Source organism: Capricornis sumatraensis, chromosome 1 (assembly GCF_032405125.1).
Source record: "Capricornis sumatraensis isolate serow.1 chromosome 1, serow.2, whole genome shotgun sequence".
Classification (NCBI taxonomy): domain Eukaryota; kingdom Metazoa; phylum Chordata; class Mammalia; order Artiodactyla; family Bovidae; genus Capricornis; species Capricornis sumatraensis.
Window position 1 is genome coordinate 184,971,059 of NC_091069.1, and position 18,450 is coordinate 184,989,508.

General features: G+C 38.7%; 1 protein-coding gene across 1 annotated transcript in view; it reads right to left on the reverse strand.

Moving 5' to 3' along the window:
- Nucleotides 1-18,450, reverse strand: part of LPP (LIM domain containing preferred translocation partner in lipoma) — a 729,950-nt gene that overhangs the window by 170,510 nt on the left and 540,990 nt on the right. The window contains exon 8 of the mRNA XM_068970945.1: nucleotides 13,913-14,039. Within this exon, the coding sequence (XP_068827046.1) occupies nucleotides 13,913-14,039 (127 nt within the window). The remainder of the gene's footprint in view (nucleotides 1-13,912; nucleotides 14,040-18,450) is intronic.

Consider the following 18,450-nt stretch of genomic DNA (forward strand, 5'->3'; position numbering starts at 1 on the left):
AAAAATGATAGACAAATAATAGATATAGATATATTGAATGTATGTGTGTGTATGTTTGTGTGTGTGTGTGTGTGTTAGTTGCTTAGTCATGTCCAACCCTTTGCAACCCCACAGACTGTAGCCCACCAGGCCCCTCCATCCACGGGATTCTCAAGGCAAGAACACGGAGTGAGTTGCTATTTCCTTCTCCAAAAGGAACTATAGAAAGAAAAAAAGTGAAGTTGCTCAGTTGTGTCCGACTCTCTGTGACCCAATGAACTGCAGCCCACCAGGCTCCCTCATCCACGGAATTTTCCAGGCAAGAGTACTAGAGTGGTTTGCCATTTCCTTCTCTGATATTATTGCATATTTGGTGAAAATTATGATGGTGGCTTCCAATGACCAAGGAATGGGAAGCTTTCAAGTTGGGAGATTAGTAACTGTGCCATGATCCTAGGGCTGAATGATGTGTCTGTGTGTGTGGAGAGGGATTGAAGATGTAGCGGTTAATAATTCTTTTCAGTTGCCTCCTGCCTACTGCAGCATCTTAACCTCCTTCGGCAAGTCACTCCTGTACAGTGTTTGTGTCCTTTCTTGTTGAATTTTAATAAGTGATGTTTACCTCCAGGTAGGAGTGAAGCCAGGTCCAGGACTCAGATAAACTGAAGTTTTGATAGAGAACCAAATGGGGGCTGAGACCAGAACTGTGCAGTGCTGTTATGAAACTGGGAGAATTTAATGTAACATGACTGCCATCAGAGTCAAAATTAGGAAGAAAGTCAGGATACGGTCATTAATTTGGACTTGCTGCTGGAACTTCTCAGTTTACTGGCCTTGGGTATTTTCTGCTTACTTTCCTCTTAAAGCATTCAATTGTCTTTACTGAAAACTCCATCCACAAATAGTGAGTCACCAATAGATCTCTTTCTGCCCCAGCAATAGGTGGACCCCTCTGGCATTTAATCTGGCACAGGTCAGGTGGCAATAGTGGCAAAACCCCCTGAATCTGGGTGAGAAAGTCTGTATTTTCCACTGCCAGTCATGTAATTTGTTTCCTATCAAAGCTCTTTGTGCTAAAGGATTGAACAAATGCTTTCTCTCCTTGGTCATTATGTCACCTTATTTCTTTTGTCTCCCATCGCACACACTTCTATGATTGGTATAAAGTAAGCACTCGATCAATATTTGTAGATGAGTGAATCTGTTTAATTGAAAGTACAACAGATGTCTACCAAGTAGAACTCTGCAGATGTTCAAACAATGGCTTTGCTGACAGTCAATTAATTATGCCTTCTGACAATTCTAATGTCACTTCAAAGTCTGGAAGGAGATGATTATCTGTGTGCTTTAGAGAAAGTTGTGGGGAAAGTTCAGGTTGGGGGAAAGGAGGGTGGTTTGGAGGGGAAAGGAGGGTGGTTTGGAGGGGAAAGGGAGTTGAGTTCACAGTTATCTGTATTGGTATGCTTAAGATCAGAAAATGCAGAATAAGCACTTGTAGGCCTGGGTATCAGCTCTGCCATGTCTCAATACACAACCGCAGACAATCTGTGAATTGAAACTTTCTTTTGCCATATGCACTGTGTGCCCCACCAGCTTTTCTCTCTCAAGATATCAAGCTTATTTTCATGTGATTAGACAAAGGTTTCTTGACTATAAAGCAAACATTTCTTTTCTACTTTTCTTCTCATTCTTTGATAAAGAGAATGGTGATCCCAATGCAACAAAATGGGTAGGTATCTACTGTAAGTATGAAACACGGATCCTGGGTGATGCTTCCCAGTCTTGAAGGGGTGAAATGTAAGAGAACAACCTTTCACAACTGTTTGCTATGAAAAACACAAGTGAACATGGATAAAGGATGTTTTTCCAATGTGATTCCCTGCTCATCTGACCCATTTGGATTAGGACAGAAGAAAATTGAGGAGGTAAGAGATTGTCTTGGGTTCTAGGGACCACAAAGGAAGTCCAGAGTGAAAGAAATATAATTTAAAATTTAGAACAGAAAATCCTAACTATATAACTTAGCCATTGGTCAATTTCAATCTTTGATTTTCACAGAAAAGACATGCAAAACAGATAAATCGAGTTCAAGGGTATCAATCTAACTTTGACTGAAGTTCAATGATTGTAGCAACCATGTGTTGTTCTCCCTAAAACACTCTCTAGTGACTTCACGTGATTTAAAAAGGAATTAGAAAGCTTGAGTTATAATCCATGGCTCTGTCACCAATTAGTTTGAAACTAAAAAAACTCTTTTCTTTTTGTAATCTCTAAAAGTGAGAGGATTTTCCTAGATAGCCCCTAAGATTCCCTCTAGCTATAACAATTTATGATTCCATAAGGTACTAAATAAACATAGGTTAAATAAATGAAGTTTTTTTTTTTTTTTTGTAGTTTATACCATGTCCTGACCCAGGGGATATGGGATGTCTGCTCACAGTTTTTTTTCATGGGTTAATTAATTAATTAAACATTAAACATCTCCTGTGTATCAGGAATTGACCCAGGGTTAAACATAGAGACACAGCAGTATACTAACCAAAAACTACCTTCAATCAGACTTACATCTTAATGAGGTAAACAATAAATGCTACAAGTAAGTAACTTGATGAGTATGAGAAAAAGATATTGGCAATCTCTGGTTCATTTATATTTGGAAATCAAGTATACATACATAGGTTCTAACAAGTTATTATCATTTCATTATTTTTATGGGCAGTGGATTATTTTTTCCTTTTTTTTTAATTGGAGGAAATTTGTTTTACAATGTTGTGCTGGTTTCTGCCATACAACTACTCAAATCAGCAATGATTATACATATATCACCTCCCTCCATTCCCCACTGGGAAATATATTTTTAACCGGTTTGAATAAGGTATAACCCAGTCTGGGTTCACAAAAATAGCAGGCCCAATCTACTTCCTCACCTTTGTGAACAGCCCTGCCATTCCTTTACTCACTAGCAGAGACTAATTTCTATCTTTTGCTCAGAAAGGGGATTTTGCCCATAGAGTTCGAAACAGTCTCAGCTTTACAACCTTGAACAAGTCATTTAGGCTTTAGTTTTCGGGAAAATGAAAGGTTGTCCTATATAGTTTCTATGATTAAATGATTCTTTATGATACTACAATTCTAGGTTTCCAAATCAATGCTTAAAAATACACCATGTAGCCAAATTAATTAAAAATTAACGTGTACTAAGATAGAACACATAAAATGCTTAGGATCATTATTTATTTAGTGCTGTAGTCATATATTGCCCTGAGCAAATGTTTTACCAGAAATCAGTGCCACAAAAGGAAGTCTATCTAATACGTCTTATTAACAGAAGACATTTTATTCCCACGGCCCACAGAGACCTTAAACGAAGAGATGGAGAGAAACAAAATCAAGAAGTCTATTTTTCCCCAAATCAATACCACCTTTTCTCTGAACCACTTATTTTCTACTTATTCTTCCATTGTGACTTTAGGGTTTTTAATTAATTAGGTCATTTTTCTGTGAAAATAAGGTCCTTAAGGCCCCAGGTTCCATCTGTACTAAAAGAGGCTCCCACTTGGAAGCACTTTCTAGTTTGTAATTGACAGGAGTACTTTGGAAACCATTTTCCTGACACAAAATAATAATGGTTTAAAAAAAAAAAAAACAGTGACACAATTATTTAGAACCTGCCAGATGAGACCCTCTAAAAACTTTTCAAAGTAATCATGCTTCTCTTTGTACCAATGAAGAAGCTAAAAAGAGAGTATGTTCACTGATTTATCTCATAGTCGATGACCAACCCAGTAACATGGTGCTGAGAGGATGTAATGGGGTGGAGAGAGAACAGAATCTGGAATCAGTAGGCTCGCTGCTTATGGGAGCTATGAGTAGTAGCGGTGGTGGAGTGGGGAGTCCCTTAACCACTCAGTTCCTCTATTTCTTCATATACTAAATGGAAACAAACACATTGCTTGGTAGGGCTGCTTCAAGCTTAGGGCTTCACTGGTGGCTCAGGTGGTAAATAATCTGCCTGCAATGTAAGAGACCTGGGTTCAATCCCTGGGTTGGGAAGATCTCCTGGAGAAGGGAATGGCAACCCGCTCCAGTACTCTTAACTAGAGAATTCCACGGACAGAGGAGCCTGGTGGGCTATAGTCCATGGGATTGCAGAGTCGGACACGACTGAGCAGCTATCTCTTTCTTTCTTTGTCTAGCTTAAATGATATAAAAAATACAATATAAAAGTGCTTTACAAAGCATTATATGTTAGTTGTAATCATGTAGCAATAATGATAAACCGGGTAGCACTGGAAATTAGATGCAAGAGCCTGATTCCCAGGCAAGCTGAGATGCCTAAGTGACAGAATGTCAGAGTTGGATAATATTTCTGAAATCTAATCTCATAGTCCAATGAATGAATGAATACCTATCACCTCTTCCCCAAAAAGGGATTATTGGGCTTTGTCCTAGGCTCATCCAAATATTTCCTCTGTCACTTAAACATGTAAATTTATTATATGGAATGTAATTTTTCCAGCTTCCCCTCACTTGCTTTTGTTGCTAACTTTGGAATAATACATATTAAGTCTAATTTCTTTCTGACATGGCAGTTCTCCAATAGGTTTCAAGGCTCTAGGTTTTCTTTTCTCCACTCCTTCAACTGTAGCTCAAATAGTGGTTTCCAGTTTCCTAAGCCTCTTAGTCTAAGTCCTGTAGACATGCTCATTTATCCTTTGTTCTTATTAGTATAGGAAAGAAATAGACCATCTCTCCATTGTTTGGGGCATTTTGCTTCTACTCATGCACATCCATGGGACCTCCATCTTGCTCTCAATTAAGGAGATACACAGTACCAAATATAGTGATGTGGCTTTATCAATAAAGTAATCATAGCAATGCCCATCTGAATCTTTCTTTTTCTTTTTTTTAAATTCATTTTTACTTTATTTTACTTTACAATACTGTATTGGTTTTGCCATACATCGACATGAATCTTTCTTATCTTATGGCTTGATTCATGCCAGGTCCCCACTGCCTCACGTATTTTACTCTTGTCCAACATTCCTTTGAAGCAATAAAGGCTACTTCCCCTAGAACCAACTTCTGGCTTCATGTAAAAACTCTCAATATGTCTCACTAAGAATACTCAAGAGATAAGCAAAAACAAAACTTAGGTAAATGCCAAGTTTTGTGAAGAGAATTTACCTAGTGCTGTCTAAAGGCATAGGAATTCTTCAAATAGCTCACTAAACAATTCTAAGACTCACACACTTCAGTCTTTTTTTTTTAAGAAAGAATAAGACAACACCATGTAAACACTGCCAAGATAATTACAGCTTCATGCTTCAAAATAAGCGGGTAGATATTTTCAGTCCATCCTCAGATACATTACATTATTCACTTCCAGATATTCTGTATTCCAAGATTATTGCCTTCTGCCTTAGGGTCTGTGCAGCCAGAATATCATTATTTTTGAGGGAGTCATGCTATAGTCACAGGCTGAGATATGGAACCTCTCACTTACAATACCTTTTCTCTTTGAAAATGAATGAAAGCACAAAACTTAGAGGCTCTGGGTATACCAACCAACATGGAGAACACCTGGATACATTCACAGACATGGCTGAAGGATATCTAGAGACAAACTCAACTGTCCTTTACAGTCAGTTCAGTCGCTCAGTAGTGTCTGATTCTTTGCGACCTCATGAACCACAGCATGCCAGGCCTCCCTGTCTGTCACCAACTCCTGGAGTCCACCCAAACCCATCTCCATTGAGTCGGTGATGCCATCCAACCATCTCATCCTCTGTCGTCCCCTATTTTCCCCTCAAAAATACCTGAAAAATATAAGCTCTGATTAGGGCTTCCCAGGTGGAGCTGTTGGTAAAGAACCCACCTTCCAATACAGGCAACATAAGAGTTGCAGGTTCAATCGCTGGGTCAGGAAGATCCCCTGGAGGGGGAAATGGCAACCCACTCCAGTATTCTTGCCTGGGAAATCCCATGGACAGAGGAGGCTGGCAGGCTCTGGTCCATAGGGTTTCAAAGAGTTGGACAGGATTGAAGCGACTTAGCACACATGTATAAGCTCCAATGCTGGCCACTAGCCCTCTTAAGTATCACAATTTTCTAGCAATAACTTTCTCCCTCATTGGTTTCAATATCTGTTTAAAAAATCCTCCCTCTGTTTTAAGTTCTGAACTTCACCTTAAATTATAATAATTTATAGTTCATTACCCACTTGTTCTTTCTGTGTATCTACCCCTGGCACTGAGAGTCTCTTCTAGCATAAACACGGTCTTCTAGTTGCCCAGGGAAACAGGTTGCTCCAAGATGCAAGCACTTGAAACAAGGCCTGTAGCCTTGCAAATGATTTGAGCTACAGATCTGTTGTGTGGCTAACTGAATTAAAAGATAACTTCTACTTCAACTTTCTTCTATATTTCTTCTCTCTCCCCTACAAAATAGTGTTCAAGGCCTATTCAAGTACACCCCTGTTAATAGAAAGACACTTGGGAATCTGATATAGCCAAAATTCAAGTCCAGTTCAGTTCAGTTCAGTCGCTCAGTCGTGTCCGACTCTTTGTGACCCATGAATCGCTGCACGCCAGGCCTCCCTGTCCATCTCCCAGAGTTCACTCAAACTCACGTCCATCGAGTCGGTGATGCCATCCAGCCATCTCATCCTCTGTCATCCCCTTTTCCTCCTGCCCCCAATCCCTCTCAGCATCAGAGTCTTTTCCAGTGAGTCAACTCTTCGCGTGAGGTGGCCAAAGTACTGGAGTTTCAGCTTTAGCATCATTCTTTGCAAAGAACACCCAGGGCTGATCTCCTTTAGGATGGACTGGTTGGATCTCCTTGCAGTCCAAGGGACCTCAAGAGTCTTCTCCAACACCACTATTCAAAAGCATCAATTCTTCAGCGCTCAGCTTTCTTCACAGTTCAACTCTCGCATCCATACATGACCACTGGAAAAACCATAGCCTTGACTAGATGGGCCTTTGTTGGCAAAGTAATGTCTCTGCTTTTGAATATGCTATCTAGGTTGGTCATAACTTTTCTTCCAAGGAGTAGGCGTCTTTTAATTTCAAGTCCAGTAGATGCAAAATGTTCAGAACATGAAAGACTATCTTCCCTTCAAAGATTGGGACTGATCATACTGCTCTCTTATGGTTCATCTTTGGTAGCATTTAGCTAATACTGTAACGTAACAGTTACAGTTTTTGATGAAGATGGAAAAGGAGGGGCAATGTAACATTAAAACTAGCACTTTTTCGGATGAAATCATTATAAAAAAATTCAGCTGAGATCAGTTGAAGGTTCTAGCTTGTAATATTTTATCAAGAAATGGCTTGAGAAAATGAGATGAGTTGTAGCTATCAGTGATTTGCTTCCTTTGAGGTCAACCGTCAACTCATGTGGTTGATAGAGCGGCATTAGGTTGGCTATCTCTCCAGAGTATGTATCTGAGCCATGGCAAAAAGTCTATGCTTAGTCACACCAGTTAATTCAGGAGTTAAAGACAGTCAAAATACATTGGCAGTGACAATGAAGTCAGAGCTACAGAAGCCCTGGAAAGAGAGGCAAGAGACAGGACTAGTTAACTACAGGGACAGCTTACATCTTTTTGCAATGGTAACGAATCAGAATGAACTTAAGATGAGACGAGTAAATCCAAATCCAAAAAGTTATGCTGTGTAACTTGAACTCATTGAGTCTCTCTCAATCTTGGTTTCTTCATCAGAAAAAGAAAAACATCATTTTTATTGTAGTTGTTCAGTTGCTCAGTCATGTCCAACTCTTTGCAACCCCATGGACTGCAGCATGCCAAGCTTCCCTGTCCTTCACTATCTCCCAGAGTTTGCTCAAACTCATGTCCATTGAGTCGGTGATGCAATCCCACCATCTCATCCTCTGTCGCCCCCTTCTCCTCCTACCCTCAATCTTTCCCAGCATCAGGGTCTTTTCCAATGAGTTGGCTCTTTACATCAGGTCGTGATCAGGTCTATCAGTCAGACCATGACTGTGAATAGCCTTTTTAAACTTGGAGAGCTTTAGGTAAACATCAGCTTTGGTCATCACCACCACAATGCTTATCATCTCACCAACAATAGAAAGGGTATGTGTCCAGTAAAAAATAAAGAAACAGATACATAAGAAAGAGGAATTTTCAAACAGTCAAATTTAGAAGACACAGGAATGATTCTTTACTCCTCCTGCCCAAGAAGGGAGTGTTAAGATAATTCATTTATGGCAATTCCCTAGTGGTCCCATAGTTAGGGCTCTATTGCTTCCACACCAGGGAGCACAGATTTGATCCCTGGTTGAGGAACCAAGATCCTACATGCCACACAGCATGTATATAAAAAGATAATTCATCTATGGCAGGCTTCAATACTTTCGGGGGGAGAAAGGGTGTACTGTGTAGTTATATTACCTCTAGTTGTTATAATCTGAAATGAGTCTGCCCTCCTCACAGTATTTTTACATCAATCTACCTGTTTCAAACTAATTTGCTGACATAATGACAGTTCACTCCAAATACTTCAGCATTTGCTCCGGACAACAAGGATACTGTCTTATACACCAATGCCATTACCATACCCACAAAATTGACACTGATATTTTATTATCTAATATATAGTTCATATTTAAATTTCTTAACCTCTCCCCAAATGCCCTGATTTTTGATCCAGATCCAATCAAGATGTATGCCCTGCATTTGAATGACATGTATTTTTCATCTTCTTTAATCTTAAATAGTCTAACACTGACATTTTTAAAGAATTCAAGACAATTGTCTTTAAGAATGGCATATCATCTAAATTTGTCTATCTCCTAGTGGTTAGATTCAGGTTACATATTTCCACAAGACTATTACATAGACAATGTTGTATACTTTCTACTACATCATATCAGCTGGCACATGTCAGTTTGTCCCAGTATTGGTGATGCTAAGTTTCATCACTTGCGTTAAGAAAGTTTCCAAACTCTATTTGTGAAGGTGTCTTTTCTCCTTTGTACTCAAGTCATCCATGAGGTGACCTTTGGATTTCCCTTCCCTACTCTGAACATACCATAATTATAGTTCATTAAATAAAGAAAATGTGATGAAACTGATGGGAAACTCCACAATGAAAAACAAAACAAAACAAAAAACCAAATATATTCATAAATTTTTCCACTTAAGGAAAAAGAAACTAGGAGTTGCACAGAGAAAAACCAACATGACCACAGGGGAACCTTTTCCATTGATGCCATTTATTTACATTTTGTTCCCTCTCACTCACTGGTATAGCTCACAATCTAATAGGAGATCTTTGACATGAAAGCTCTTCATGACCTTCAGCAAATCAGCTATAGTGCCAATGAAAATTTCAGCATTAAATAGGCAAAGTGATAGAAAAAGTGAGCAGCTGAGCTAAGGCTGGCAATGTTAATGCAAGAGTGAGAAATTCTTTTAAGGTGGTGATAACAATGCTATTTCCAGCCCAGAATGGAACTAAGGTAAAATTCTGATAGAGAACAAGAGATGACTCTTATTCATCTCTCTTGGGTCAGGCCCTTCTCTTGCAAACACATGATACATAGCCTTCTTCCCCTCATCTTCAGACAGACTTAACTCTGTCTTTTATGCTCACATAGTGTCTCTGGCAGACCCAACACAGTGCTGCATTCCTTGCCACACTGATATCCCTAACATGCTTGCCTCTCTCCCATCCTTCCCCGGAACTTGTGGGTTCCCTGAGGGCAGAGATCCTGCATCCCGTTGTCCCTGGCACCCAGCACGGAGGCAGGTGTCAATGTGCTCGGGAAATATTTAATGTTTAAAGAATAGAAGAGTAAACCACAGTCCTGTTAACTCATCCTTTGCTTCCTGCTTTTACCTACCATGAGAGGTAGAAAAGGCATTCTGGCTTTGGAAACCATAGTCCTAACCACATTTCATGAAATAGTTCTCATAACCTTTTATCTCAACGTGTGGGACTCATTACATAAGATAAAATACTCGGTATTAGGCTATTGGTTCCAGCCTACCTCTCTAACCTTATTTCCCAATATCTTGTTCCTTCCCACATGGATGCTTCACTCCAGTGATTTTATTCCCTTTTATGTTAAAATTCTACTCATCAGAAATGACATCACTTCTCTACTATCACTGCACTTCCAAGTCTCTATTACCATAATTTAAAAAACAACAGAAAGTTAATCTACTCTATAAACACTTTCCATTCCTGCCTCATAATTTGCTGTCTCTTTCTTCTATACCCTCAGAGGAATTTGGCTGAATTTTGAATAACTTACTTGTCACTTTCTGCCTTGCCTTATAATTAAATGCCACATTGTATACATCCTCTATTAGACAATAAGCTTCTTTAAATATAAGACTCATGTCTCTCTTGTTTCATGTGCATTTAACACCTACCCAGCAGAGTGGCCTGCACATAATAGGTTGTTCATTGGTGGATGTTTTCCATATAAAGTAATTTTCCTTAAATCATCCGGGTCTCGATTTATATTTTCTATATAGTTTCTATATCTATGTAGTTCATTCTATCTACTTGGTGGTGCTAGTGGTAAAGAGCCTGCCTGCAAGTGCAGGAGAAACAGGAGACACAAATTTGATCCCTGGGTCAAGAAGAATCCCTGGAGGAGGAAATGGTAACCCACAGCGGTATTCTTGCCTGGAGAATCCCATGGACAGAGGAGCCTAGCAGGCTACAGTTCATAGGGTCACCAAGAGTCGGATAAGACAGAAATGACTTAACACGAACATAGAAGAGAATACCTTCTCTTATTTTCCATTTGTCCAAAACTAATCTCCTCCATAAAACCTTTCTTAAATATCCAGACTAAACTTTGGAAGAGATGGATATGTTTATTATCTGAATTGCTGTGATGGCAAAACACATGTATCCATACATCCAAATCCACCAAATTATATACATTAATTATGTGAAGTTCTTTGTGTACTTCAATAAAGCTGTGGGAAAGCTTTTAGAAGAAAAAAAAATGTATAGACCTGGATTTTAATCCATTAGTGGATTTTAATCCACTCCTGCAACTTATTAGCTGTTGATATTGGGCAGATTACTTAACATTTCTGAGCCTTGGTTTTCTAATCTGGAAATAATAATACCATTTACTTCACAGGATTATAGCTTTTTCTGTAAGGATGAAATGAACAAATTCTTATAAAGTACATGTTATAGAATAGTCCTGCCATATCGTAAGCACTCAATAAAACTTAATCATTATTCCATATTCCCTCTCATGGTTTATAACATTCATTTGGCAATAATTATTTATCAATTGGTGACATATGTTCTAGTTTTGCTTGGAACTCAATTTAAAATCAAGCATTATTAATGGATTTTTAATGGGCATATCTTGTTTTCTTAAGTAAAGCATGGGATAACTTTGATTATTGAGTATATTTCTACATGCCAAGAACTTGACTAAGTGTTTTCTATAAATATTTCATTCAATACTCACAGTAACAGTAGAAAACAGCCATTATTTCCATGTTATAAATACAGCAAAACAAAATGATGTAGAGGGTAAACAATTTGTTTGCATTGTCTAAGCTAGAAAGTAGTAGAGCTGGGACAGTTCTTGAAGGCAAAGATAGTATTTAATTATATGTTTCCCAGAGTACTTATTATATATTCATTAATACAGTCACAACCTATGGTCAATGTTGTTTATTTCTATCTATTCTGTTGTTATGATAATTGAAGCATACATATTTGGCATGTTAGCATTTTTGTTTTTGATATACCTTAATACAGATAATAAAGGGCCTTATTTTTCACTTTTAATAAACTTTTTTCAAACATTATCTTAGGTTGCAATATAAGATCTTCTCCCATATCAATGACAAGAGCATTACATACTTCTAGTGTATTTCAATATAACTAGAGACTTTTTTTTTTCTACTATTCTCTATCCATTTGTGCTAGGCTTCCCAGGTGGCTCAGTGGGTAAAGAGACCACCTGCAATACAGGAGACACAGGAGATGTGAGTTCAATTGCTGGGTTGGGAAGATTTCTTGGAGGAGGGCATGGCAATCCACTTCAGTATTATTGCCTGGCAAATCCCATGGACAGAGGCACCTGGCAGGCTCCAGTCCACAGAGTTGGACATGACTAAAGCGCCTGAGCACACAGCACACAGACGCACTTGTGCTAGTCTCTGTCAACTTACATTTACCTTTTAGCTTTGTACACTTCTCTGCATTAGTGATGTTTCTATAGTGAACTTACTATGAAAGAAACACTAAATAACATTTGCTTCACACTCTTGATTTGGGAAAAGGGGCTGAGGCAGTGGAGGAACAGGCCAATATGTTTAGCTGGTGGAAGGCAGAAAAGGAATCAGAATGACTCTTTATCCCCACTATTATGCTCTTTCAGCTAAGATACACTGTCTCCTGAATACAAATAAATGCCACATTTTTCATATTCTAATCCAGTCCATTTATGATGTGGGTTTGGACCAGTGCCCTCAGTTTACCTGTTATTAAATATTCTCAAATAAGAAGTGGGAAGACATAGAAAAAATTTGAATAAGTAAAAGTCCTGGGCAATTTTCCCACCTCTCTGCCTTTGTTCCTACTGCTCCCCAAATGTAATATCCTCTCTCTAGAAGCTCTTAGAGCAGGGTTACTCAGAATGGTGGATGGATGCTTAGTTGACTAAGACACTCTGTGAAGAGACAAGTTCAGAAGCAGACAGTATTTATAAAATATTATAGCAGCTTAACAGAGTAATTTATTCCTATTAAATATAACAATGCTAAAACTCTGTCTTCCAGTTTGTATTCTTTTTACTTCATTTTCTTAGTAACTAATTTTAATTATACTCTGTGGAGATATGGATCTCCAACAGATTAGGGAGGAAACAGAAAATTTGAAAGGCACTGCTTTAACAAGTCCAGGTTCAAGAGCCATTAATTCTTCTCAAAAGCATTCCTAATGTTCTTGATGCAGAGAGCGTTTACATTTTATAACATTTGACCTAAGTCCCTCTTATAACTCTACCTAGTATACCTAGACTATCAATTATTTTTGTGCTTTTTTGCCTTTTCTGAATAATTCCAACCTCCTTGAGGACAGGTTATGTATTTTTAATACCTCATAATTGGCATTCGGAGAAGGCAATGGCACCCCACTCCAGTACTCTTGCCTGGAAAACCCCATGGATGGAGGAGCCTGGTAGACTGCAGTCCATGGGGTCGCGAAGAGTCGGACACAACTGAGTGACTTCACTTTCACTTTTCACTTTCATGCATTGGAGAAGGAAATGGCAACCCACTCCAGTGTTCTTGCCTGGAGAATCCCAGGGATGGGGGAGCCTGGTGGGCTGCCATCTATGGGGTCGCACAGAGTCAGACACGACTGAAGGGACTTAGCAGCAGCAGCAGCAATTGGCATATAATTTATAAATTGACATTATACTAATGGACTGGATGGATTAACCATTGATAATTATTCACAGGTTTTGAGGAGAAGTAAAAACAAAACAAAACAAAAACAAAGAGATAAACTCTTCCTAAATAGGGGAAAAAAATTAAGAGCAAAGAGTTTAGATACCACCCAATTCCCCATCTTGTAAATGAATGTCTTCCATTTTCCTGAACCCACACAGAAACCCTATCTCTGCCTAATGAGAAGCTAATAAATTGTCAAATATTAACTTTTAAAATAAAATTTGAATTCAAGAAACTCTGCATAACTCCTGAAATTTTAGTCCAAGCTAAACAGATATCACCTTTACAGCAGTTTCACAAAGCAGTATCCAGAATACTCAGGTGTGTGCACATGTGTACAAACTCCAATGCATCAAGACTCAAAGCCTCTACCAGTGGAGCTGATACTATTCCTAATTACTGATTAAGGAAAACAGAACAGAACCTTTACTTCAGAAGTCAGTCCTAAACCCCACTCACCAAAGTATTCATCAGCGGGTGGATTTTCCATGTCATACAGCATCTTCTTGGTCAGGTGCTCGAGCTCATCTTCAGGGCGGAATGACGAGGGTGCAGCTGGAGGTCCCATGGACCCTGTGGGTCCACCCTGAAAGGCAGAAAACACAGAGTTCTTTAAGGGCAATCTAGACATCAACCAAGGCAACCAGGTAGTGTTTGCATTGGACAGGGCTATTAGAAGGCCTGGGTTTAGGATTGATTGGTTTTATCAGCTATTCAAGGTCTGACCTTGAAAGTACCACTTTATTCACTTGCCTTATCTAGATAAGCCATCTATCAGGCTTTAGAAATTCAGGTTTATAAAGAATAGAGCTGCATTTCATTCAACAATTGCAAGCAGTCACTATGTGCCAGTTGTATATTTGCGAAAAAAAAAAAAAGATGAATATATTCAGTCTCTTCCCTTATGCAGCTTACAGTCAAGCAAGAGATATAGGCACCCTAATAATTAACGATAAAGGGATTGTAGAAAGTGCACAACTGGGGCACAAAGGGGACTCTGGCATGAGAGGAAGAATTCCAGAGGAGAGGTGTCAACACAGATTAGGACTTATTCAGCTGAAGGAGAGGAAACATACGGGTTGCAGTATCTTACATTTAGGTGAGGAAAAAACCAGGTGGCTTAGGAGCTCCTGGCAGTTGTATATTTTGAGACCATATGTAAAGCTTGAGATAAGATAGAAGGTGAATATTATTGGATACATGGCGTCCAGAATGTGAAGGAACTTGTGTTCCAGTTAAGGAGGTTAAGTGCCCCCCACGCCCCCACCCCACTAGACCACTCCTGCACTGCAAACAAACATATCAAACGAGAAAGTAAATCACCAGCATTAAACGCTGGATTGGTGTTCAACAGATGGATGCACCTGGATGAAAGCAACGTGAGGGAATCAAGGGTCAAGTGAAAGAATACTTGAGGTGATCAGCCAAGAACCTACCAGATGCAAAATAGCTTGCGCTAGGTAAATAAGAGGGAATTTCTTATATTTTCCTTTGCCTATAATCTAACTTTGACCATTCCCGATAGCATACCCCAGTATCTTCAATCAAAGTATTAAAAACAGAAAGATTGTTATAAGTTTAGAAATAACAGTGATGATGTTCCCCGTGGCTAAGGGGAATAACTGAGATAGGGAATGCAATTCCTTGATGTTTATCCAGTCTTAACATTGTTGACCAAGTTTCTCCTTTCATGAATAGTTTACAAGAATCAATTCAACAAAATTTGAAGCTGCATATTCATTCACACACTGTCTTTACTATATCAAATGAGTTCTTGGATGTGAAAATCCCTCGAAGTACATATCCCTGTACAAAAGTTTCATTATTATATTACCAGAATTTATTTCAACAACCAAGAGGGCTATTAATTATTTGTGTTATGTCTAAGGCATGAAATGCCTTCTAAACTAAATATATGTGAAATTGTTGATCAGTACCTATTTGACCTTTTACTCTATAATTATCTTTCATCTGGAACCTACAGAATCATTACCTCACTACTCATTGTGAGGTAAAGAAACTGACGCCCCAAAAGTTCAGGGCAGGGCTAATTAAGGTAAAGCCAGAACAAGAGCCCATCTTAGATTTACTCATTTATCCTAAGAACATTAAATATTAATCTCAGGGCCTTCTCTAAACTGCAAACAATGTTTGTCCTATACAGTTAGTGTGAGGTTAAAGAAGCTCTTGACTCATTCACATTTCTTTAGCTTATTAGTTTATCCACACATTTTTACAGGGTCTATTTGTGCACCCTCCACAAACATAAGGATGTGTTAGACACAGTCTTTGCCTTTGAGCGGACTTGAGTCCAGTGAGGGTGAGAAACACACACAAATGATTCTTTACAAAAAGCACACTATATTGGTGGGGATATATGCAGATATGAACATTGGAGTGATTTGCTAGTACTATTAAATTTCAAATTGCTCATATATGCTATCAACTTTTACGGAAACTTTACAGAAATATTCCTATAAGAACATAAAGTTACTGTGGCCAATGACAGTGAAGGAATATATGGCGCAGCAGTGGCATTATGGTTGGAGATAGTGCTTTAACAAAGTGAGCCTGTGAACCTTTCTGAACTTCAGACCTTCTTCTGTAAAATGGGCTTGGGAATGTTACCTCACAGTCTTTGTGAGAATTAAGATAACTCGATTTTTGGGCTTCCCTGGTGGCTCAGTGGTAAAGAATCTGCCGGCAATGCAGGAGACACACGAGACATGAGTTCAATTCCTGGATCAGGAAGATCCCCTGGTGCAGGAAATGGCAACCCACTCCAGTATTTTTGCTGGCAAAATCCCATGGACAGAGGAGCCTTGCGGGCTACAGTCCATGGGTTTACAGAGAGTTGGACACAACTGATGTGACTGAGGATTCATGCAGGCAACTTGATTTTCATGCTAAATAGAGCTTAACTACTGCTTTCAAGCCATGGTAACAAAGGGACTCTGGATCCCCCAACCTGCCTCAGAGGGAAATGACTATCCCCGTACAGGTGACAACAATGAAGATGAGATAGGAAAATTATCTATATTCTTTTTTTTTTTTTTTTTGCCGGTCTGCAATTAAGAGAGAACCTACACACCAAATTTGGTATCACCTGGCTCTAAAACTCTATGCATTTTTTTAAACCAAACATTACTTTCCATAGAGAAAAATGCTAGAAAAGCATGAAATGTTAATGGTGGTGGCTGTTTTAATTTAAATCAACAGCTAGTAAAGAAAATCTCATAATTCCTGTTTCCAGCCCAACCCTCAGAGAATGGACACAATTTATCATTGTTTGGCCCTAATATCTCCTTGCTTTCCTTTTCATATAAACAAAGAAAGAGAACCAAGTTTGTCCTCTGTAAATCTAAGCCAGCAGTTCAGATTCTACCTTTAAGAACATACATTTCAAGCAGAGGTCTAATTTCAAAATACTTACTGTGACAGTGTTTCACCAATTTTGAGGGGAAAAAAATGTGTCTATTATTTCTTTTATTCTACAAATACTCCTTCCTATTTGTTTTTGATACTGTTTCTGAAGTAACACATTTGGAAAGTTTCTTTTCTTTTAGATTCTAATCTCATATAATGGCATCCTGGAATCTTAGTATTTCATTTGAATAAAGTGTTTTCCCACATAGTTCAGTTGGTAAAGAATCTCCAGGCAATGTGGGAGACCTGGGTTCGATTCATGGGTTGGGAAGATCCCCTGGAGAAGGAAATGACAACCCACTCCAGTATCCTTGCCTGGAGAGTCCCATGGACAGTGGAGTCTACAGTCCATGGAGTTGCAAGAGTTAGACATGACTTAAGACTATCTAACTTTCTTCTTATGACTAAAGACCTCAAGAGATCATCTCTTTCAGTGTTTCTGGGTCTTTTTTGGCTATAGAGCTCTCCACATGTGCTGTCTCCAGTGGGTAATGCTCAAAATCTGTGGAAACATACTGGTAAAACCTCAAGTTCTTCCCAGTTGTCTCTCATACTCAGAAAAATACAGCTCAGGACTTTCTTCAAGGTTCAAGTCTCAAAGTAGAAGTTTATAGTACTTTTCTCATTGGGATGAAGCGACCCCTTTCAATTTCTGTCTTGCTTAGAACTCAACACATCCTAGGAAAAATTAATACTTGTCTGATTCATTTTTTTTTACTAAGCAGTTTCTAAAATTGTGTCTGGGCAATAGACCACAATTGAAAATTTTTAAGTAGGGGTGAGAGAGGGCTGGCAAGGTGTGTGATGCATTTTTGCTTTTTATGTCTTCAAAAGTAGACATGTGAATAGTATCAGCAGTATACTCATTGTGACATAATAATTCCTTGTGTCTATATGACCTTTCTCAAAGTGCCTGCTTCCACATATATGTAATCACAAATGTTTATACAACAGGTTTGTGTGATATATGATCCCTTTTTATGGATGAGGAAACTGAGGCTCAGAGAAGGTAACTGAGCAACTTTGTGTGAAGTACCAGCTCTGAAAGATAGCAGAGCCCTGTCTGAGACCAGGTGTGTTTCGTCTCCACTTGAAACCTCTCTGGGCTTCGACATTGTTGTCTCTGAGCACTTATAGCTCTATTATTCTATAGTCATTTGGATTTTAATCTATTGATTGTATTATTTAATAAGCAAACATGTCTTTCAGAATGGAGGCTTACTGCTAAATAGTGAAACAAAAGCACTGCAAAACAAGCGTAAACACAGTCTTTAACCTTTTCTAGGGAAAAGACATTCTTATAAGTATCAATATTAATCACTAACATGTGTGTTCTTTGAAATGCCTGCACCTCCTAGTAAAGGTGAAAAAAAATTACATGATCCACAGATGAGTTATTGAGAAGTAAACTTCAGAGAACTCTTTCAAAATTCTCTTAACATACTTTTCCTAAGGATATGCCAAGTGCTAAGCACTATCATTATAAAGTCAAATTATTCAGGATTCATGCCTCTTGACAACTCAGTTTAGGAAGAAAGAGACATGAAAATAGGCAATTACAGTAAAGTGTA